Consider the following 23,420-nt stretch of genomic DNA (forward strand, 5'->3'; position numbering starts at 1 on the left):
CCTGGAAGACAACCAACACAAAGCGTCCCCAGCAGCCAGGGAGCTGCCGCAGTGTCCGTGTGCTAGAGGCGTTCACTTCCCCGAGCAGAGCCTTGCGGCCTCCTCCCGAGCCTGTTCACCTGCTTCACACGTAACCCTAGCAAGCCTTTCTGTTTTCTTAGCTCACACCTACACTGGAAGCTGCAGATCGTAAGGGAGTAGGGAATATTTCACAGCAAGAAGCACACGGACCAGACAGGAGTTTCTGGCTGACTGGAAGGAGAGACACAGGACCCCCACACAAAGAAACACCGCTGCACGTGTTCAGGGGCTGGCACTCTTCGTGCGTGCTCCGGTGTCTCGCACCCGCTAATCCGCCTCATCCAGCCAGGCTGGTGCTCCGTGCGAGTCTGCGTGCAGAGGCTCTGCCCCCTCCCACGGCTGCAGCTCCGGTGCTCCGTGCGAGTCTGCGTGCAGAGGCTCTGTCCCCTCCCACGGCTGCAGCTCGGGTGCTCCGAGCGAGTCTGCGTGCAGAGGCTCTGCCCCCTCCCACAGCTGCAGCTCGGGTGCTCGTGCGAGTCTGCGTGCAGAGGCTCTGCCCCCTCCCACAGCTGCAGCTCGGGTGCTCGTGCGAGTCTGTGTGCAGAGGCTCTGCCCCCTCCCACGGCTGCAGCTCGGGTGCTCGTGCGAGTCTGCGTGCAGAGGCTCTGCCCCCTCCCACAGCTGCAGCTCGGGTGCTCGTGCGAGTCTGCGTGCAGAGGCTCTGCCCCCTCCCACAGCTGCAGCTCGGGTGCTCGTGCGAGTCTGCGTGCAGAGGCTCTGCCCCCTCCCACAGCTGCAGCTCGGGTGCTCGTGCGAGTCTGCGTGCAGAGGCTCTGCCCCCTCCCACAGCTGCAGCTCGGGTGCTCGTGCGAGTCTGCGTGCAGAGGCTCTGCCCCCTCCCACAGCTGCAGCTCGGGTGCTCGTGCGAGTCTGCGTGCAGAGGCTCTGCCCCCTCCCACAGCTGCAGCTCGGGTGCTCGTGCGAGTCTGCGTGCAGAGGCTCTGTCCCCTCCCACAGCTGTAGCTCATTCAGACAGTGGTTTCCAGGCCTGGCTGCACATTAGAATCACCTGATGACTCTTATCAGTCTGAACACTCAGGCTGCCCCCTTAACCAATGACAATGTCTTGGGGGTGGGAGTCAGGCATCGGTGTGTTCTGCAGCTTCTGGGTAATGCTCCTGTTTGGTCCAGGTTGGGAACCAGGGGTTAGGAGTATAGACTCTGCCGCCAGACGGCCTCACCTGTGAATGGGGCTGGTGGGCAGGGCGGGGAGCTGTGCTGCCTTGTTCGCATGTGTGAGCGGCCGCCCTCACGGAGGCACAGACTGGGTAGTGATGGGGGTGTCTGTAGCTTGTCAAGCAGGGTCCAGAGCTCCAGCTAATTAGACAGTGATGGATGCCACACACTCTGGTACGACTCCTGTCTCAGGTGGACACTTGGCTCTAAAAAGAAGAGCTGTAGATGTCACGAGGAGGCAGGGGGAGGAGAGCTGGAGGTGCTGGGCTAGGCGGGCGCAGGGCTTGGCGGGCGCAGGGCTTGGCCGCCTTGCCTCTGGGGAGGGCGCCCGGGAGCCTTTCCAGACTCCACTTTCCTGGTCTTTAAAGGGGTTTGGTCCTTCCTCGTGGGGTTGTTCCGAGGCTCTCATAGTTGACGCGCGACAGGCTGTGTCCAGACCCGTGCAGAGGAGGCAGGGCGCGGATTTCCTCCCGACCCGAATGCAAGTACTGCCGGGGCCAAAGTGACGAGGGCGGATTCAAGGCTGTCCCTGGAACAACGTCACCCGGCACCATTTACATTCCAATTCGCTTCCCTAAGTGGAGAGAGCAGGGCGGGACTCCAGCCGGCTCACTCAGGACCACGAGGACCTACGCACAACCGGGGTTCAGCCACAGCGGAGGCTTTGCTGTGAGCGTCATCTGTCCCTGAGTGGGCAGAGACGTGCCCAGAGCGCTGTGCCCAGCAGAAGTGCAGTGTGATGATGGTGCTGACGGTGCCGTTTCGCTGCTTGCGTCCCTCTCAGCTGGCCTCTCGGACTTGGCCCTGGTGGGGTGCAGGCCCCTCTCTCTGGATGACCCAGGCCCTGCAGGCCAAGAGGTTCTTCCTCCAGTGACCAACCAACCAGCCAGCCAGCTGGCAGGAGGGATCGGCTCTGGAGCCTCTGGTGCGCCTGGGCAGGGCACCCTGGTGGGGGGTCCAAGGGCTCCAACCACTTGGGGGGCAGACAAGGGGACTGTTTCTTCCTCAGTTCCTGAGGCTGGTTTCTAACTGGGGGCGCCAGGAAGCTGGCCTAGGAGGCCTTAGGGAGCTGCCAGGCTGTGACTCCCAGGGCAGTGGGATGGGCTGCTTCAGGCGCCCGTCAGTGCACCTCAGGACCTGGAAGGAGGTGGCAGCGTCCCATGGGGTCGGAGACGGACTCTGGGGTGCTCCTGAATCTTCCCCGCGGACCTCAGCCACGGGTTGGAGGTGGTGGCGGGGGAGGCTGACGTCATGCCCTGGCTTTGCCCTGTGCTCCCCTGCAAACCCTCCTCACCCCACCTTGGCCTTGGTTTTCCACTCTGCAGAATGGGTGGGGGCAGCTGCTCCTGACCAGTCACATATATGTCTGGGTGTGTCCCCTTCACTTTTGTTGTCCCCCTCCCACGCCTCACCAGGACATACACGCAGCCCACTTCCACCGCCCACGCTGTCATTGCCCCTAGAACAGGCTGGGCTCTCCACGGCCCAGGCCAGCCTGGCACGTCATCCCTCGTCCCCAGCTCCGAGCCTAGCACCCTACTCCCAGAGGGGAGTCCGTGGGTGTTTACTGAGACACAGCATGGTGTGGCCAAGGGTGCAGTGATTTTTTTTTTTATAATTTTTTTTTTTTTTTTTTTTATCCTCACCCGAGGATATTTTTCCATTTTTTGTACAGATAGAGTGGGAGGGAGAGAGAGTGAGAAACATCGACGTGAAGGGACACATCGAGTGGCTGCCACCCGCACGACCAACCAGGGCCGGGGACAAACAGCAACCGAGGTACATGCCCTTAGCGGGAACCGAACCCAGGTCTCTCTGGACCGCAGGCCGCCGCTCTAACCGCTGAGCCAAACCAGCCAGGGCAAGGGTGCAGTGATTTTTAACGTCTCAGACCCCACGTTTGGTGCTAGCTGTCTGGGATGCATTGGGCAGGCAGCCTTCGTTTTTGTATCTGCAGAATGGGACTATAACCAACACCCACACTTCAAAGAATGGTGGTGAGAACTGGATGTGGCCCAGCATGTCAGTAGTGTGCAGGGCAGGCCGGAACGATGAACCGGGCCTCTGGGGGGCCGGCCACCAGACACAGACCCAGGGAAGGAATGACACCACCTCGCCCGCCGGCAGGAAGGGCGGGCGGGGCGGGCGTGGGGGGCTGGGGTGGAGGTGTGCATTTGGAGGCTGCCACAGGCCATCCCCGGAGAAGCAGGCCGATTTCTGGCAGACCCGGGGCCCTTCACCCCGCCTGGCTGGCCCTGGGACCGGGGCGCCCCGAGCTGATACCCGGCGCAGGCAGCCCTGTCTCAGCAGCGGGGCCCATCAGAACTGGGCTCTTCGGGGCATTCTATTTGCACACTCCAGTAGAGTGGACACCAAAGCGGTTTTCTAATACTTCATGGGCTGCTAATTTCCTCTGTGACCTCTTTTGTTGGGGCCTGACCCCAGCCAGAGGCTCCGCGCCATGAAAGCCAGCGCCTGACACAGACCCGGGGCGCGGGGTGACAATGCGGCCTCTATTGGCTTTAATCAGGCTCCACTTGCGCCTTAAGAACGGGGAATCTGCGTGGCGCTCAGAAGCCCTGGGTGGCACCAGACGGGAGCCCCCAGAGCCCCTCCTGGAGGCCAAGGGGCTGCAGGCAGCCGCTAAAGGATGTCAGGCTGGAGGGGGTAGTTGGGGGGGGGGGGGGCTTTGTCCCAGGCGCCTCTTTGGAAGCCAGATCTGCCCTGAATGGCCGCCCGCCCGCCTGGCCCATGGGTATCACGGGCCTCTGGGTATTCAGGGGGGCGGCCTCCCCACTTGCCCGCCAGCCTATTCAGCACCAGCCTAATTAGGTTTTTCTGTGCTCTGCCCTCCCCTACAGACTGTGATTCCTACTGCAAGGCCTCCAAAGGGAAGCTGAAGATTAACATGAAAAAGTACTGCAAGAAAGACTATGGTGAGTGAGGAGGGGGGCTGGTGCCCAGCCAGGGGCGGGGTTGGGGTGCGCGTGGCCCTGAGTGGGTGTGGGTGATGAAGGCCCTGTGACTGAGCAGAGCCGAGCTGGACAGATCTCATGCCCAGGACTTCTCCTTTCTTCCGCCGTGCTCCTTGGAGGCAGGAGGTCGAGGTGCCCCAGGGCGTGAGGCCGGGTGTGCACCCCAGCCCTGTAGGGCGGCGCCCGGGCCAGTGGGGCTGTCCAGGGCCTGGACTCATCCATTCTGTGGACATGTGGCCGGAGTCCCTGCTTCAGTGTGAGGTCCCTGAAGCCACCTCCTGCGGGGGGTTGACTCCAGAGGGCGGAGGTGGGTCAGGGAATGTGCATTTCGGACAGCTCGCTGCTCATTCTGACATCCTGAAGTCTGGACAAAACCGCAGGGCGCTGCCGGCTGACAGCCCGGGGAGCCCCTGCGGATCCCCTGAGCCCCCAGGCTCCCTGAACTGGGAAGGGGTGCCCTGTCCCCATGTCACGGCACACTGTTCTCCCCGACCTGGGGACAGGGAGCCCCCCTTCCCCACCTCCTTAAGCACTGGCTGGGACTCCTGTGTCCAGTGGGAGGTGTGGGGTCGGCCCGTGGTTTCTGGTCCCTGAGAGTGTTCTCGCTAGCCAGACACACGTGACCCAGGGTCCCAGCCCGACTTGGTCCTGGGGGTGGGAGGCGGTCGGGAGCCTGCAGGAGGCGGGGAACTGTGGGCCGTGGACAGTTGTATGTGAAGGGATGACGGGATGCTTCAGAGCAGCACAGCAAACAGGTCCCAAGAGAATCATGCCACTGTCCACCGGCAGGGCCCGAGGGCCCCTGTGTGGAGACGGGGGCGTCTGAGTGGGCAGCCGGGGTCCCAGTGACCCAGCCGGGAGGGAGCACAGCCCAGAGGCAGGCCTTGGGCTCTGAGCCCCGGCGGGCGCCTTCCACCGCGGGCCCCTCCTGATGTGGGAGGACTGGCTGCCCTGGGCTGGTCCTCCTCTTCCCAGTTCACTGCGCCCACCGCCTCACCCCTGGGCTGCCAGGTCTCACCGCCCCTCTCCGCCTGGCCCTGGCGGGCAAATTCCCCACCAAGGTCCCGGTGGCCCCAGGGGCAGCATCACTCCGGCTCCTCTGGGGACGTGGAGGGGCCTCTTCGTTCTGCCAGTTCTCCAGGCCGGGCTGCCCCCGTGGGCCTGGGGCCTGGGGCCAGTCCTGGTGCTGGTGGGAGCCGAGTGCTCCTCTGTGACACGTGGGCAGCGCCCAGCACGGGGCCTCGCGTCTGACAGGCTCCCAGGAGCGGGGTGGGAAAGGAGGAGGGGAGAAACGGAGATGGAAGAGGGGCGAGAAGGGCGGGCCCCATCAGGAGGCCTCACCCAGCCCTGCGCCCCGTCCCTCCCTACCCAGGAAGTCTGGTCGCCGGCCTTGGAAGCTGACCCCATGGGGGTTCCAACTAGGCCAGCTGTTTGAACTAATGTAAGGATTTTTTTCTTTAATACGGACAATGGTTAGGACCTTTTAGCAGAATGAAATGAGCGATGGGGCCCGAAGGAGCCAAGAGGAATCTCGAGAACTTCTGAAACGTTCCCCTGTTGCGTGCACACACGTGTACTCCCCCCGAGCCCGCTGCACTCCTCCCCAGGATGAAGCAGACGACCCCCCCCCCCCCGCAGCCTTTGTATGTCCATTCAGAAGGGGCCAGGCCGTGTTTACCCCTGCTCAGACCCTTCTGGGGTTCCACAGTGGGTTCCTAAAGCCCCTCAAAGTGTTTACACCCCACGGCAGTGCCGAAACGTCCAGCTCCCTCTGGAAAACAAACCTGGAAGTAGTTTCAAGGCTAAGGGCGTCCAGTCTCTGGGCCAGGCCCACAGCCACAGGGGAGGCCCGGGGCCCCGGATGGAGCTATGGCCCCGAGCTGCAGAGTCTCGGGCCTCCCAGCCCCCGCGTGGCGTTCGCTGGGGACGGGGCAGCCCCCTGTGGGATGAGGACTCAGGCAGGAGGGCCTGGGGGCTGCCACTGTCCTCGGCTGTCCTTGCAGGCCCTGGGAGCCCCAAGTCGTGGACAAGTGCCCCGTGCCCCTCACCACACCCCTCCCCCCACGCCCAGGACAGGGGCAGGACGGGAAAGGAGAGGGCAGCCGCTCAGGGCCGGGCTGTTTTCATGTTAGCACGAAGCACCGTAAGTAGCCGCGGTGGAGGTGGGCGGGAGAAGGAGAGAGCTGAGCAGTCTCTGTGAGGTGCTGACCCACAGCCCTGTTGTTTTTTTGGGTGAAAACAAAGGGAAAATCGAACTTTATTTAAAAGGTACCAAAACAGATCCCGTTTCCACCTGGTTCTGTTTGACTGTCCTGTCTTGTTCTCTTCTGACTTACCCTCCGTGGAAGTCCACCTTCCCCACCCCTGGTTTCCGGGGGACACCAGCCCCCCGAGCTCTCCTGGCCTCCTCGCCCACCAGCTGCAGGCCCTGTCTCTGCCCAAGGGGCCCGGTACCCCCTCTTCATAGACCCGGCGGAGCCCCAGGCCCTCCTGCACCCTGTCCCTGCTGGGGCCTCCTGGCAACGGGCTTCTCCCCTGCGGTGGGGATTGGTGGGCACAGCCTCTGGCTCCACTTGACCTCCGCTCCGAGTCAGTCCTCGCCTCCCCTCACACCTGATGCCCTCCTGGATTTTCAGCATGAAGGGGTGTCAAAGGGGTGGGCTTCAGTTCCATTAGCACAGGGGCCCTGGCCCTGGGTGAGGGCACTTGCCCAGGGGAGGCCCAGCCTCCTGCTCCTTCCGCAGGCCCTTCTCTGGGTGCCCCTGCCCGCCCCCCCCCAGGCCTCCCCGTCCAAGGCCCGGCAGGGCAGGGCCAGCCCGTGTGCCACCGTTCTGGACTTCATCGGGGCCACCCTGCTCCTGCCCACGCCCCGCCAGGCACCCTGCCTAGTCGCCCGAATTTCTGCTGCAAGGCCAGACTTGAGGAGCATCAGGGGCAGGAGGAAAGTGGGATCCCCCCCACCCCAGGGAGTTGACGAGGTCTAAAGCTATTGTATCATTGCCTTAAGGGCCAGGACAGGCTCTTCCCCTCCCATTCCCCAAAAACACTGGGGGTTCTGGTCCCCAGGATTGTCCCTGATCGTCTTGGAGTCCCCCACCCAACTTAGCATCTCGGCCTGTGTGTTCAGGCAGGAGGGGAACAGAAGCATCAGGAAGGGTCCTCAAGGCCTTCTGCATGGCGGGGTGGGCGGGGCCTCGGGGACAAGCCCCTTGAGGAAGGAGCCAGTGGCCCCTTGGGGTGTCCGAGGGCCCCCCGAGGGTCGAGGGTCGGGCACAGTGGAAGCCAGCCCAGCAGCCTTTGCAGGCCTGGCTCTGGGGCTGGGGCCTGGTCTTGACTCAGTTCTGCGGGATCTTGGGGAGACTATTCCCTGATCCTGTTGGGATCCTGGACCCCTGAGAGAAGTGTGAATAGGGGTTCCCCTCCCACACCCAGAGCAGACCTGGGCCAGCCCAGGGGAAGATGAGCAGGAAGACAGGAAGGGGGCTGGCTGGGGGTTGGGAGGAAGTGAGTCCCCAGCACAGGCCACGCAAGGAGGGTGGGGAGGAGGTGCATAATCTCTACGCTCTGACTGACACCCGGCAGGGAGCCAATTAGGAAACACATTTCCTTCACCTGCAGACAGGGCACTTGGATGTTCCAGACGCTGCTAATTAGAACCTCGGGTTTGCTGCCCCTGCTGGGGGAAGAGCAGGCCCCTCCTCCAGGGCCAGCTCAGGAGTCTGAGGGCGGCGTTTGTGCAGCCAGGGTTTGGGGCTCGCTGACCTGGGCAGCGGCAGTGGACAAAAGGCTGGGGGCTGGCTTGGGGTGCACAGGTCCTGCCCTGTGTTCTCTCGGGCATGTTTGCCCATAAGGGAGGGACCAGCCTGGGTAGAGTTGGGGAGGAAAGTGTTGCAGGGGGGGCTCAGGACCACGCCCCTCCATGCTTCTCACATTCATCCGGAGGGACCCCAGGACGGAAGGGTGGCCCGTTCCATGTCTTCTGTAGGGGAAGGGGCATTGGCCCAGGCTGGACACACAAGTTCCTGCTCTGCTCTGTGACTTGGGACAGGGCGCCTCCCCAGCCTGGGCCTCAGTGTCCTCATCTGTCAATGGAGGTGTGACGAAGGGGACCTGACGTCCTTCCTGGTGAGCCAGATCACGGCTCTGCCACGCCAGGTGCCCTCTCCAAGGACAGGGTCCCTGGGACACTGTCACTGCTGCCCCCTTCTGGGGACCTCAGCCCTCTGTTGCCCTCTAGGGGAATCCGCTCACCTTGCAGATGCTCGACAGCGCCCGTGGGAGAGCCAAGTGGGACCGCTGGTCACGGAACAGTCTGTGTTATTTTCAAGTGTAGAGCAATTCCTGCCAACTTCCCAGGAACCCAGGCTCGGAGAGGCCGTCTGTTCACAGGTGCTCCGAGGGGGTGTGCTGTGTGGCGTGTGCGAGCGTGTGCGTGCAGGCGGAGCGCGTCGATGCCCGGCGCCGGCGGTGGCACACGTCCTGCAAGCCGGGCTCCAGAGCCTCTGCCGGCGGTCAAGGCGACCAGGATGGCAGACGGCACTTTGTTCCCAAGCACGTGTCGTGTGAAGGTGTTGGGCCAGGCCTGACCAAGGGAAACACCCACTTGTAACCTCCCTGCCGACATGGTGTGGAAGGGGCGCTGCTCTGACCTTCTGCCCTCACCCCCGCAGGCTGGGCCTTCCAGCTGGGCTGGCCCCCAGGCCCCTCCACTCCTCCCCAGGCCCTGCCCCTTAGCCTCCCGACTGCCTTCTCCCTTCCTGCCTCTTCCGTCATCTTGTCCCTGTGCTCCTTCGGAGGAGCTGGCGGTCCTCACTCACCTCCTCCTGTCTGCACAACCTCCCTCATCTCACAGCTGCTGTGCAAGGCACTCCCACACACACCCACGCATGTGCGCACACTCCCATGCACACACACATACACTCATGTGTACACACAGACACACTCCCATGTGCAGTCACACACACACACTCCCATGTGCAGTCACACACACACACTCCCATGTGCACACACACAGACACATACACTTCCATTTGCACACACACACATACACTCCCATGCGCACACTCAGACACATATACCCCCATGCATACACAGATACATATACTCCTATGCGCACAGTCACTCACACAGACACATATACCCCCATGCACACACTCCCATGTGCACACACAGACACATACACTTCCATGTGCACACACACACAGATGCATATACTCCCATGCGCATGCACATACACTCCCATGCGCACACACACACACTCCCATGTGCTCACACACATACTCCCATGCGCACAGGCACACACTCTCCCATGTGCAGTCACTCACACACAGACACATATACTCAAATGCGCATGCACATACACACACATACACTCCCATGCACATACACACACATACACTCCCATGTGCACACACAGTCACACACAGACATACACTCCCATGTGCACAGTCACACACATACACTCCCATGCACACAGTCACACACACATATACTCCCATGCACACAGTCACTCACAGACACACACACTCCCACACGCACATGCACAGCAGTGCATAGCCAAAGGAGTCCTGCTCGCTCACATACCCATGCCCACCCCCGGTTCTTCCCTCCTCGCAGACTCGATTGCCTGCTGTGCGCCCATTCTGGGTGCCAAGCTTACAGGTATGGAGGGGACACAGGCTTATGGTCTAGGAGGGGTGCAGACACACAGACGAGGACATGGAAGGCGGTGTGTGACTGGGCCCCAGCCTGAGGGGGTATAAGCAGGACATAAGCCGTCCTCCCTGCAGGGTGGGGAGGGAGGGCTTCCTGGAGGAGGGGGCCCAAAGCCAGTGTTCATAGGACAAAGCAGGGCTCCCAGGCATGGGGGGAAGTTCTCTAAGCACGGAAGTAGACACGGGCTGGGAAAGGAAGAAGAGCACTGTGGGTGCTGGGTGCAGGCGGGGTCAGGGAGAGGCCAGTGTGGGCCTCAGCAGCCATGTCCCCGCTCATGCCCGGAAACCACTCTGAGCCCACGGACAGCGGCTCAGCTCACGCTGGGGCTCCGGCCCACTCCCAGCCCGCCTCAGGTGGCCTGGGTGCCGCCGCCCTCTTCCTTCCCCCGAGGTTCAGACGGTGGGAGACAGCTCCCATCTGAAAGGTGAGGTCATCTTGCTTTTGCCAGTTCTTGGAAAAATTATTCGTTCCCAGAAATGTTTATTAGTCACCCCTTTTGTTGAAAGGCATTTTGGCACCACCAGATGGAAAAATCAGAATGCCTTTCACAGGAGGATTTGTCTTGAGCCTCCCTCCTGAGACCCCACAGTGTCCTTGCCGAGGGCACAGCGCACAGGGGAAGGCCCGTTGGCACCTGTGGGGCGAACCTGGGTTTGCTGGGCTGTGAGTTCACGTGTGCTTTCTTGGGGCCCCGTGGCAGAGCCGGACCTGGGCTCACAGCACCCGCCTGTGTGCCCCGGAACCTCCTGGGCAGAGAGACCCGAGAGGAGACTCCCAGGCCGGTGACTGTTCCCTCCCCAGCATGCCCTGGACCGGGCACCTCGCGGCCTTCACTCTCTTCCCTCTTGAATCCTCAGAAGCACCTGTGAGGCAGGACTTTGTTTTGCTCAGTGGAGGTTGAGACGCAACAAGAGGGACATGCCCACGGTCAGGAGCCCAGGCTGAGAACCGGCTCCCTCTCGGCCCTGGACTCTCAGCTCCTGATGGGCCTCGGGGGAGGCCACAGAGGCGTCTTCATCCAGGTCACCGTGCCGCTGAGGTGGCTGTCACGGTGGTGGGACTAGGGGAGACGATGGAGCCAGGTGGTGGGTGTCATCTCAGGGATGTCGGGGGTGGTGGCAGAGGTGTAGTTGGCACAGCCATTCTGGCGAGGGGCCCGGGCTCGTGGTAGAGGGAGATCATGGCAGGACACAGTGGAGGACGGGGACCAACCCCAGCGGAGGCCGGGAACGACTGGGCCCGGCTATGGTGCTGGCGGGGATGGTGGACGGCTGGGCCCTTGCCCAGCTCCTGGGGCTGGGAACCAGATGAGCAGGAGCCTCACACTCCGGCCTTTCTTTCTCCACTAGCCCAGGGCACGCAGGGCCGCCCCGTCTGCACCCCTTCCCCTTCCTTTTCGTGACCTTGGGGTCAGTAGCTATTCTGACCAAGACCAATCCCTTCAAATGCGGAGAACCGGCTGGCGGTTACCGGTCACATCCTAGAGACAGTCCCTGCGTCCGCAGCAAGCTGTGACCAGGGCTGGGTGGAGTACCCGTGTTAGAGGAGCCCTCTGGGGACTGTTCCCCCAAACAGAGGGCTGCCTGGGGAGCTGGGCAGTTGGCAGGACCCTGGCCGAGGCCAGGAGGCAGCTGGTGGGTGACCGGGAGAGGCCAGTCCCCTACCCCCAAGCACTGCCCGGAGCTCCGGGCAGCAGGACTCAGACCAGCCGGCAGCACGGGTCATGGTGTTTCAGAGGCTCTCTGACCCTTCCCTGGGGGTCACTGGCCCCCTGGGGTCCTCCGATTTCCCCACCAGATGTGACCTTCCCCTGCCCCCCGGGAGTACCAGCCCCATATGGAGGCCAGATGTGGAGCCGGGACCACATGAGTCAGCCTAGGGTCTCAGTGTGGGTGACCACCAGGTTGGGCAGGGAGGGCTGGTGGGCCCCAGCGACAGTGTGACATAAAAGCCCCCAGGGTGCTGCATTGATGGGGGCCTCTGCCATGGGTGGGTGGGGAGCACGGCAGCCCTTCCTGGCGCCCTGACTTCCATCCCCACGGCTGGGGAGCTGAGAGCCAGGCCTCTGCCCTCGGCCCCTCCCAGCGGGCTCCAGGGCGGCGGCTCCATTGCGGCCTGACCTGGGGTTCCGGCAGCTCCCAGTCCTCTGTCCCCCTCGCTGGAGCTGCCTTCTGACTTGTTCCTCACTCTGCTTTCCCTCCTCTGGACATCCTGCTTTTAGGAGGGGGGGTGGGTGCGTAGGGAAGGCTTTAAGGGGCCCTCTAATGAACGGTATCTGCTTCCATTTCACAGATGTGGACGCTGAGGCTCAGAGGGGCTGGGGGTCGGGGGATCTGTCCAAGGTGCCGGGAGGCTGGTGCACTTGGGGCAGGGACAGAGGTCGTGTTTTCTGACAGCCAGACACTTGTCCTGTCCCTGCCCGCTGCCCAGGGACCTGTCTCCGGAGTCACTGAGCAGGTCTCACATCCCTGCTGGGCTCAGAGGGGCTGCCAGCGGCCCCGACCTGGTGGGCCCAGACGCTTCCCTTGCCCTGGGGTTAGCGTCTTTGGCACCAAGCACCCCATCACTGTTCCTGGGGCTCCCTCCTTGAGACCTGCCCAATCTGGGAGGCAGTCTTCACACACCTGCTGGCTCCGCCCGCCTGTGGGGCTTGAGACGGGGATTGGGACAGGCGCAGTACCACACCCGAGGCCACCACACCCTCCCCCCGGCCACGAGCTTGCGGTGTGGCCGAGGAGGGGAACACCTTTTCAAGTGCTCGTGGACAGCTGATCCCCCGGGTGACTGGCAGCGGAGGGTCACCCCGGGCTGTGGCCTCCCCAGCAGGGCTTTGGTGTCCAGTTTGGATCCTGCTTCGGGTCTGGGCCTGAGCCCCTCTCTTGGGTCCCTTTAGAGAAGCAGTTTCATCCTCAGGGTGGTGGTCAGGGGAGCACGAGGGGCTCCCAGGACGGACAGGCTGCACGCACGTCCTGAGGGCGGGCTGGAAGCGTCAGCCCGGCGGGACGAGGGCTGTTCTCTCCTGCGGCGGGCTCGCCGGGGGCTGGGGGCTCGCCGGGGAAATGGCTGTGGCCAGGACTGCCGTCTGGGGCTCCAGATGGGCCCCACTTGCACCGTGGAGTAGGTTGTACGTATACATTTGTAGCCAGAGCCCCTCTACACCAGAGGGGCCCTGAGGGACTTGGGGTGATACAGGGCTTGGACTGATGCCATGTGGGGGAAGCTGACCCTCTCGCTGGGACCCCATGGATGCTGAGGGGTGGGGGCCGCTCACTGCTTGACCTCTCCAGCCAGGTGGTCCCCAGCCGCACAGCCAGCAGGCCCTCTGGGTGTGGGCGGGTGAGGGAGCGGGCCGGGTGCTCCCGCCAGCCCAGGAGCAGGCGTGGGTAGTGGGGCATCCCGTGAGGCTGTGAGGCCCTTGGGGAGGGGAGTCCCCCCCCAAGACACTGGCAGCTCTGTCTGTGCCCAGGCTGGGGGCAGAACTGCACTCGGAGCCCCCGGGGCCTTCAGTTCCTCCCTGGGTGGCGGGCTCTCCCTCCTTTGGGGCGTTGTCTAGAGGGCCCAGCCCCCGAGGAGGGCGCCTAGCTGGGCCCGCCCGGGCCTCTCCTCCACAGGGCGGCCAGACCTCGACCATGTCCAGGGGACGGGACTGATGTCGTCTTGAGTTTGGCCCTCTCTTTCCCACATCTCCTGGTGTTCTCTGGGGGTCCCAGAGTCAGGTGGTCTCAGGCACCTGGCCCCGATCCCTCCCAAGATTGGAGCCTCAAACCAGGGCAGCCTCCACATTGCCGCTGGTTCTGAGAGACAGACGGGCATTCCTCCCTTGGCTTGGGGGAAAAAGGGAAACCTTTAGCCAGCTCGAAGTTGGGTGTCCCTGCCTTTGGGGGTGTGGGAGGAGGTGACAGCCCCCGGATTCCTGAGGATTCCCACGGGGCAGTGTTTGTGGCTGATGGCAGGATCTGGCCACAGTGAGCCCCTGGCCTCCACCTGGGGGGGAGAAGGGGGACTGGGTGGGGCCACTGAGACTCCCTGGTGGGCTCGGCCCCCTCCCTGCAGCCCACGGGCTCCCTGGTCGCCGGCCCTGCAGGTTTGCTTCCCCGGGAACAGGACTTGGCCCTGCTGCGCGGCTCCTACCTTCACAGGGGAGGGAAACATGTGGTCAGAGCTGCGTTTTATGATAGCAGCTGCAGCTCCTGACATGCTTTCTGTGCCGGGGGATTTATGGGGCTGCGCGGTTTTAATGGTTTCTATGGGGTTAGTGTCCTTCCCCCATTCATCCTGGCTGCTGTCTCTGAGGCAGGTGGGTGACAAGCCTTCCATGGCTGGACTGGCCCAACAGGAAGGTATGGCTGGCGGGGGAGGCGAGGGCTGACCACCCAAGCCTGTCTGGGAGGGGCCGCTGCTGGGAAGCCCCTGGGGGCCTGCTCCAAGCAGCCCGTAAATCTAGGAGACCTCCAGGACGCAGGAAGCCTCCCTACAGAGGTGTCCCAGCACTCAGGGCTTGTGAGGAGAGGAACCAGCCCCCCAGGGGCCTGTGCCAAGGCCCCTCCCCCAGGCTGGCCCCAGCAGTTGTGTCTCAGGTGGGCTGGGTCAGCAGATGAATAAGCAACAACTGTATACCCCTCACGTGGGGGGGGGGGGGTTCTCCAGAATCTCTGCAGTGGGAGGGGGGGCATCAGTCCGCCCGAAGCTGCCTCCTGCCACTAAGTGTCCAAGGTGGTGGTGATGCCCGGTCCTTGCAGGGCCCAGAGCTAACGGCTCCGTCTCCAGGGCCAGGGCTGGAGCTGGGGAGAGAGAGCGGCCGGCTTTGAATGAATGGGGCAGAGGACAGGGCCACACACCCACTTTGGAAGGATCAAGTGCAGAGAGGGACTCGGAGCTTCCCACGTCGCAGGCTGCCTTTGATGGCTGACAGTCCCTGCACGGGGTTCTGTGGGGTTGAGGCCCGCTGGGAAGGGAGCTGAGGTGTGCTCCTGTGAAGGACGCAGGTGCCTTGCACTGCGGCTGGGGGTGCAGTCAACAGCAGCTGAGAGGCCTCCTCAGGGCTGGGCAAGGCCCTGGCCTGCCTGGTGCCCGCCTCCTAGCCCCCTGCCCTCAGCCAGAACCAGCCCAGCGCTGGCACAGGCTGTTCTTGCGGACTCTGGCCTCCATGGGCCTGGCCCTCGGTCCCATTCTTGTCCCCTTGGGGTCACAGCATCCCTCCAGAGCCAGGCACAGGCTTCTGCCACGGGACAGAGAGGCGTGTGCCCCCCAGCCCCAGGCTTGAGTTAGAGCCCGGAAGCCGGTCCTCACAGCCCCGCCCAGTGGCCCCGAAGGGCTGCCCGCAGGGAAGGCCTTCCCGGGAGCCCCGGAATCGCCCAGGCGGTGGCGCGGCCCCGGCCGCCTGCGGTCTTGCTAACAGCTCTGCGTCTGGCCCGCCGCAGGAGGGGTGCTGCCTGCACAGGGACGGGCAGCCAGGGCGCCAGGCTAGGACACGGGTGCGGCCTGGTCCCTTCTCCTTGCGTTTCCGTGGCGTCTGCTCCATCCTGCAGATGCGCCCCCCTCGCAGCTTGCTGGGGGCGCCCCCGGGTGCCACAGCCCCGTTGGGCTTTCTGGAGCCAGCCTCGCCCATCCCGCCTTGTGGGCTCCGGGCCCCACACCCAGGCCTCTGCCTGCACCCTGAGCAGAGCTCCGTGGGACACGAAGCTGCCCGCCTGAGCCCTCATTTTCCGTGGGAACAAGGGTTCAGGGGAGGGGGGCACGAGGTGTGGACCCTGAGGTGGGACCACTTACCACTGAGCTGGGGCTTGGGGGACCTTTCTGGCCAGTGCCTGCCTCAGCCACTCCCTTGTCCCTGCTTCAGAGAATGGCCACTGTGCCCCGAGCTGGGACCCTCTTCCTGCAGGTGTCTCTGGTTCAAGGGGCCTCTGCACCTCTTGTCGCCCTCGTCTGACCTCGTCGGCCCTCCCGAGGGTCATCTAATGAGATCTCCCTCAATTCTGAATGCAGGCGGGAGACCCCTCCACGCCCCAAGTTCTGGCCTCACCGGGGTCAGGTTAGGACGACATCAGTTCAAGGGGGCTTAGGCGTCCTGAGGTCTGAGAGTAACTGACCTGGGGTGAGTGTTGTGTGGGTGTAAGGGGCCCACCCTTGGGGCCATGGCCCTGGGCAGAGCCCCGAGGTCACTGTGCCAAGTCCGGCTGGGTGATGCCCGGCCCCCGGAGACCTGGTCATCCCCGCTCCAGCAGCAGTGTCGGGCGGCCGCAGTGTCGGGTGGCGGCAGCGGCGCTGGGCTGGGTAGTGCCGCGCTGAGCGCGCCGGGAGCGTGCCGAGCAGCTCGGCCTGAGGTCACTGCTTGTGTGTGTTTTGAATATTTCCAGCTGTATGTGCACTGCGGGGACTTGGCCCGTGCACTGTGTGCAGCTCATACTTGGTGGGCTGTGTGATGTGCGGAGGCGTTGCCAAGGGCAGCGGAAATGTGGATTTTTTCCAGTGTAGTCACGAATCCTACCACCACCTCCCCTGCCCCTGCCCCGGGCCTGTGCTGTCTCACCCTGTGGCGAGGGAGCTGCCAGGCGCTGCTGGGCTGGGAGGGGCACAAGGGCCAGCGCTTGGTCCTGACAGACGGTGACCCCTGCTCTGACCCTGGATTCTCCAGGACAGCGAGGTGTCCAGGGAAGGGGACCCCACTGGCTGTGTCCTCAGTGTTAAGGGGGATCCTTCAGGCCCTGGGGATCCTTCATGCCTGGGGAAGTGGGGTGGGGGCTGCCTGGCTGGGCATTCCTCGGGGAGGGGCTCCAGGTCAGGAAGGTGGGCAGGTGTCAGGTCCTTCTGCGAAGGGCCATGTTCTTGCACGTCCAGGGAATAAGGAGGCCTGACCGTGTCCAGCCCGTCTCAGAATGGCTGGGACCCACAGCAGGTCTGCTTCCACCTGGCCGGGGCTCAGGCCGGCCTCTCGGAGTGACGGATCTCAGCTGCCAGGGCTGCCGGAGTGAAGCCCCACAGACTGGGGCTTAAACGACACACGTCTTTTCTCACAGTTCTAGAGGTTGGAGGTACTAGGTCAAGGTGTCAGCAGGGCTGGTTTCTTCTGAGGCCTTTCTCCTTAGCTCGCAGATGGCGCATCCGCGCCGACTCCGCGTGGTCCTTCCCTGTGCGTGTCTGTCTCTCGACCTCCTCTTTTGAGGACAACAGTCGTACTGGATTAGGGCCCCCTCTAGAAATTTCATTTTAACTTAATCACTTCTTTAAAGACGATATCTCCAAATACGGTCACCTTCTGAGGTTCTGGGAGTTAGGGCTTCAACATATGGATCTTGAGGGACACAATTCAGCACATGACACCAGTTGATGCTCGTGGCCTGGAAGCGATCCCAAATCCTCCATGGCCCAGCCAAAGGCTCCTGGAGCACCCCTGCCCCCCTGGTGGGACACAGGCTGGGCCGGGGGTCTGTGGTCCCATGCGGGGAAATGGCCACATCCTGAGGGAGGCTCCATCTGTATTCAGCTCAGTCCTGAGGAGAGGAAACCAGGGCTCTGGGGTGGGGGGGGGGGGGTTGGGGGAGTGGCTCCCAGTTGCTTAGCTAAGGGGCACTCAGTTGCCACGGTGACCTCTGTCTGCACAGTCAAACACACACAACCCAGCCACTTCTCTCAGGCTGGAGGGTTCCCCGCCCCCCATCAGAGTTCACACTGAGTGTTGAGTCCCTTGGTGACAAAAACATGGAAACGGTTGCCATGGTAGCCATTCTTTGGAGCCCTCAGACTGGAGTGCAAAGTTCAGGATGCCCAGGAACAGCTGAAATGAAAATACGGGAAAATCTGCCACGTCCCTCATCCCGGAAGGATGAGTTGGATGATGTTTGATGCTCCCCTGGGCCCAGCCATCCCTGCGCCGCCTCATCACCCTGGGCACAGGAGGGGAGCGGGAAGGGCCCTTGGAGTGAAGGTGGCAGGTGGCCCACAGAATTCTTGAGAGAAGCCGGCCAGCGTGGGAGGCCAGTCTGAACTGTGGGTGGGCCCAGTGCCTGAGGCTGCAAGTGGGTAGGTGATGACCCCTAGGTATTCCCTGGGGACATGTCTTCTGTTTGCTGAAGCCTCCAGCCTGCTGTGACTCAGTTTCTTCACCTGTTATCTGGAGGGACATGCTGCTGCTCCGGTTTCAGGAGGGTCCAAGTCCACTCAGCTGCCAGGGTAATCTTCAGCCTGGTCCAGGGGTAAAGGGTACAGGGCCTCCTGGGTGGCCTCGGCAAGGGGAATGTGCCCTGTTCTGACCAAGGGGACGGGAATATGCCCTGGGCAGATGGACCTGGCCGAGTGCTGGGAGTGTGGTCAGTTCCTATAGACTTCCTCTAGTCTTCCTGGACCCTAGTAGACTAGGGTCTGAGTGCCATGAATGGAGGTCGTTGCGGCAGAGGCCTCTCCATTTAACCACTGGACTGGGAGGAATGAATATGTGTCCCCGCACCAACAGTTCCCCAAGTAGGCCCCAGGGGCTCTGGTGACTGAAATGCACTAAGCAAAAGGCTCTGCAGTCAGCGTTGTTTGGGAAACCACACATGCATGTGCACACGCGCGCACACAGTTTATAGATTAAAGGCTCTGAAAAGTCCTGCAGTAAGGAAGTCTCTTGCCTTTGTTTAACTTAATATTTAAAAAATGTATTTGAACAAGGTTTTCCCTCTGTCTTTTAAAAGTATTTCCTCCTATATATATATATTTTTAAACCTCTTAATATCTGCAGAAATAGCACTTAATGACATTGACTAGGGTACTGATTCTCAGTGTGTTCCCTGGGTCAGCAGCACTTGGAAGGTTGTGAGAAATGCGTATCTCTCCCTCCAACCCAGATCTTTTGAATGAGAAACTGTCTTTTGACAAGCTCTTTGTTTGAAAACCCCTGTACTAGGGGAAATATTTGCAGAGAATTGGGAGGAAGGGGAATGGCCTGGGGAATTTGAGAAAGGAGGGCGAGAGGAAGGGCAGTCTGGTAGGGATGGGAATGGGCAGTATTTAAGAACCCTGGACTCTGGGAGAGGTGCTGTGGGCACCTTGAAGGGCAGGTTCAGGGTACACTGAGACTGGGTCAGGTGCAAGGTTGTATGTCTGGAGGTGTCATGAGGCTTGGTATTAAGTCATTGGGGCCTTTGGAAATGCCTAGGGGGGTCACCTAAGGAGGCCCTGTGTCCTGTGCCACCCTGGCCCTGCCCACCAGGAATATCCAGCACTGGTTCTGAAGGCACCTGCCCTGGGCAGATGGACTTGACCCAGAGTGTTGGGCATGGGGGTCAGTTCCTGTACGTTTCTTCTTGCCTTCCTGGACCCTAAGCGGGGTCTTGTCCCAAAGGAAGTGTTGGGTGGCACCTTCAAAATAGGCATGAGGTAAGGCTGCTCGAAGTGGCGGCCCTGGCCCAGGTATCAGGAGGCAGGGTTTCAGTGGGACACCTGTGCGGGCACTTCCCAGCTCCGGGTCTGTCCTTTTCCATGCAGCAGGCGGGCACTGTCGGTACTGGCGAGGGTAGAGGCGGACAGGGCCCACTGGCCACGGGAGCCGGGGACACAGGGGCACTACCCGCCCCGTGGCCCACCGCCTGCCTGTGCTTCCTTGCAGCTGTGCAGATCCACATCCTGAAGGCAGACAAGGCGGGGGACTGGTGGAAGTTCACGGTGAACATCATCTCCGTGTACAAGCAGGGCGCGAGCCGCATTCGGCGCGGTGACCAGAGCCTCTGGATCCGCTCGCGGGACATCGCTTGCAAGTGTCCCAAAATCAAGCCCCTCAAGAAGTACCTGCTGCTGGGCAACGCGGAGGACTCGCCGGACCAGAGCGGCATCGTGGCGGACAAGAGCAGCCTGGTGATCCAGTGGCGGGACACGTGGGCGCGGCGGCTGCGCAAGTTCCAGCAGCGCGAGAAGAAGGGCAAGTGCAAGAAGGCCTAGCGCGGAGGCAGCGGCGCCGGGCGCCGGGGGCGGGGCGCGGGCCGCGGGCCGGGCGACGCAGCGGCGGCGTGGACTTGGCCCGAGAGGGCTTTCCCAGGTGGGGGGGGAGGGAGGGCGGGGCCACGGCCGGCGCGGGGGCGGGGCCCTCGGCGGCCCCGCCCCTCGGCGGCCCCGCCCCTCGCCCCACTCTGCGCGTCCCGGCGCACTCCGGGAGGGGTGCGCAGCGGGCCAGGCCCTGGAGAAATGAGGACGAGACTTAGCTACCTCACGGGCTCCTTCCAGAGCAGGGACGCTTCCCGAGGGCCAGGCGGGGTCGCTGTGGCGGGGGCGGGGCAGCCCGATCTGGGCCCAGGGACTGGCGCTGAACCGCGCAGGTGGGGCCGCACCTGTGGCCGCCGGTGTGTGGTTAGGGAGAAGGGGACGTGAGGAGGAGAACTGTGAATTCTCAGGCCCCCAGTTGGGCTGGGGGCTGAGCGAGCACCGCCAAACCACCACCCAAACATAAAGGACCGGAAATCCCTACCTTTCCCCCTGACCTTATGGCACAGGACCCCCTGGTTGGGACAAGTTGAGCCTCATCTGAAAGGGCTAGGCAGGCATTTGGGGACAGCAGAAGCGGCCTGTGCCACCAGGATCCCCCATGTAGACTGTGGTCTCCATTGCCACCTGCTGACCTGGTCCTCCTGGGTGGGGTGAAGCAGAAGTCCCTGCTGGTGCCCGCCCCCGCCCACTGGGGTTCGGGTGCAGTCCCAGGATTCCGGCCCATGCAGAGGGCAGTGGACCCAAAGACACCCCTGAGAAGCTCCAGCCGGGTGGTCACTGCCTCATACTGGAGCTGCCTGTTGGAGGAGGCTTTGGGAAGGCACAACCTCCCAGAGTGTTTCCTTTTTGGAAACTTGGAACCGGCCCCTTTATGACATTTTCCAGGGGAGGGGAAGGGGCACTGGCTGGGTTTATGGCAGTGACACTGTTTGTGTAATGACATCAGCTCCCACAAGGCCCCTCAGCAGTGTCTACAGCTGGGAAGGGCCTCAGTGCGCATGGAATGCAGGCTGCAAAGGTGGTTAGGCCTGCTGGGGGAAGGGCTTGCGAGTTGGGACCGGGTCTGCTGGCTCAGCAAGGTGCCAGGTGCCTGTGCCATGGGCAGGCAGGGCCAGGAATGACCGGGTCCCTGGGTACCGAGGAAACCTGTTGCTGTCCCCACTCCAGGCTCTCCAAGGGAAGGGACAGAGGCTGCTGGGCCAGGAGAGCCTGCTGCAGCTGCCCCACCCTGGGGCTGCCTCCCGCACCTGTTGTGGTCTAGCCTGGGCAGCACCTCTTCCACACCATTCCAGCTTCCCCCTTTGTGGAGCCTCCCATGCCCCGGGTGTGGCCGCACCCCTTCCAAAGGTTCCAAAGGCACTGTCTTCAAGCAGGCAGCCCAGACCTTTGGGTCTGATGGCCTTGCACAGGGCCCGGTCCTCTGCCCTGGGCCTGCTCCTCCCTGCCCGAGCTCTCTGCACTGCCCAGAGGCTGTACCCGGCACACTGAGCTAGAGGCCTGGTTCCCTTCTCAGCCAGAACATTGGTTTCATTTTTCTGCTGGAGTTTTCCCACTAAGCATGAAATGCTGCCCCATGGCCTGGCCGCCCTCTGCCTCCTCTGCTTCGGCCTGCACCAGGGCTACGTTACTGAGCACCTGCTCGGTACCGGGCACACGGTCTCCTGTTGGCCACGTGACAACCCTGAGACAGGGATTCTTAGCCCCACTGTCACCAGCGAGGAAACTGAAGCACATGTGCCCAAGGTCACCAGGCAAGTAAGTGGCAGCACTAGATTCACAGTCCAGAGCCAGGCTTTCTGGCCACGGGCCGGGCTGCCTTAAGCGCTGCACTAGCTTGGTGGCCTGCCCACCCAGTCCCTGTGGCAGGCTGCTCCTGGGGTGGGGTCGCCACTGAGACACGCCCTGGTTACTGCCTGTGGCCTGGAGAAGTGTGTGTTTAGGGGGTGCACAGTAACATCTTCAGAGGTAGGGCAGTGGTGGGTGAGGCTGGCTGTAGATTCACCACGGGGCCAGCCCTGGGAGGCCGGGTTGTGGAGGGCAGGCCTTGGCCGATCTGAGATGCGGTAGAAAGGACATTTGCTGCCTGGGCGTGTTTGGAGGGATTCCAGGGGAGACTGGCAGAGATGCACACGGGGCAGGGAGAGGACAGAATGGCCCTGGGAAGGGGTATTTGTCTTCCCTGAATCCAGGCCCAAGACGGAGCATCGCAACCTCCCCTGGCAGGCAGCCCCGACGCCCAGCGTGGCGTGCTGAGCGCCGTGAGCGCCTCGGAGGCCTGGGCATGATGCTGGCCCACAGTCCTGTAGAGGCACCTACTGCCTGGGCCGTGGTCCTGTTTCTGTTTCCGCCGGTCTGGCTGCTCTGCCCTGCCCAGAAGGGCGGCCCCGCCCCCTCCCACCCTGGGTCTGAGTCACTCCAGGTCCATCAAAGGGCTGGCGCTGGTGGTCTCCGAGGCCCCCAGCTCTGGTGCCAGCAGCCTGCCAACCCATAATGCATCTTGCTTTAAACTCATCCCCGCTCCAGCCCCTCCCTCCTGCTCAGCATCCTGAGGGCAGAGTCCATGCGGTTCACCCAGCGGCCTGGCCCCTGGGGAATGTCAGGGCCGCCCGATCAGCCAGGTGGGGGTGAGGACACGGTTGGGATTTCAGTCATCACAGGCCAGAACCTCACTGACCCAGCCAGAACCCAGGCCATGACTCCTCTGAATCCAGCCACCCACTTCAGCAGTGAGGACCCCTCCTTGGGAAAGCACCCCCTTCCACCCCACAGTCCCAGGGAGCAGATGGAAATAGGGTTTGAGGTGTGCCCATGTGTACAGTTAGGAAGGGATGTAAAGTGGAACTAGATTTTGATTTTGAGGAGTGTATTAACCAGAATTGTGATTATGTAGGTGTTTGAAAAAAAACAGCAACATACCAGATTAGTCTTTTTTTTAAAAAAAACAGATTCCCCAGTTGTCCTTTTTCTTATCTGCTGGGTGGTCTGGAGCCCCTGACAGCGGGTGCCTGCTTCACTACACACAATAACGCTCAAGATTGGGGTGCAGAGAAGGGTGGGATGTGGGGCTGCCTCCGACTCACCTGCAGGCTGTGGCTTCTGTCCTGATGCCGGCGGGGGCCAGAGAGCTGCCCCCAGACCCTTAGTGACGACCTGGAGTTCCGCCTCCATAGCAGCATGCAGGAAATGGGTACAGACTTCCTTGGGGTGCCCCAGGTTGGAATGAGACTGAAATTAAGGAGCCTGAGGGATCAGGAAATGGTCCCTTCAGGAAAAGGAAAAATTGCTGGGGGTCTCAGTGCTCAAAGGAAGCCCCCCATCACCCCATGAGAAAGAGTAGACAGACCAGACTCACTGATGAAGTTACTGGGCCACGGCTCACGGCGCAGCCATGCCGTACCCTAGGGGTATTAACATGTGTCCTGTGGGGCCGCACCCTCTGCCCAGCCCAAGCCAGCCCGACTCCCTGTGTCAAGGGACAGTCTCCCAGCCCCTGCTCCCACGTGCTCTGCCTGTCCC

General features: G+C 62.5%; 1 protein-coding gene across 1 annotated transcript in view; it reads left to right on the plus strand.

Annotated features, from left to right (window-relative positions):
• Positions 1 to 19,862, plus strand: part of NTN1 (netrin 1) — a 174,120-nt gene extending 154,258 nt beyond the window's left edge. The window contains 2 exon segments of the mRNA XM_036269041.1: positions 4,119 to 4,193; positions 19,534 to 19,862. Of these exon segments, the coding sequence (XP_036124934.1) occupies positions 4,119 to 4,193; positions 19,534 to 19,862 (404 nt within the window).
• Positions 19,863 to 23,420: the final 3,558 nt, after the last annotated feature.

Source organism: Molossus molossus, unplaced genomic scaffold (genome assembly GCF_014108415.1).
Source record: "Molossus molossus isolate mMolMol1 unplaced genomic scaffold, mMolMol1.p scaffold_m16_p_19, whole genome shotgun sequence".
Taxonomy (NCBI): Eukaryota; Metazoa; Chordata; class Mammalia; order Chiroptera; family Molossidae; genus Molossus; species Molossus molossus.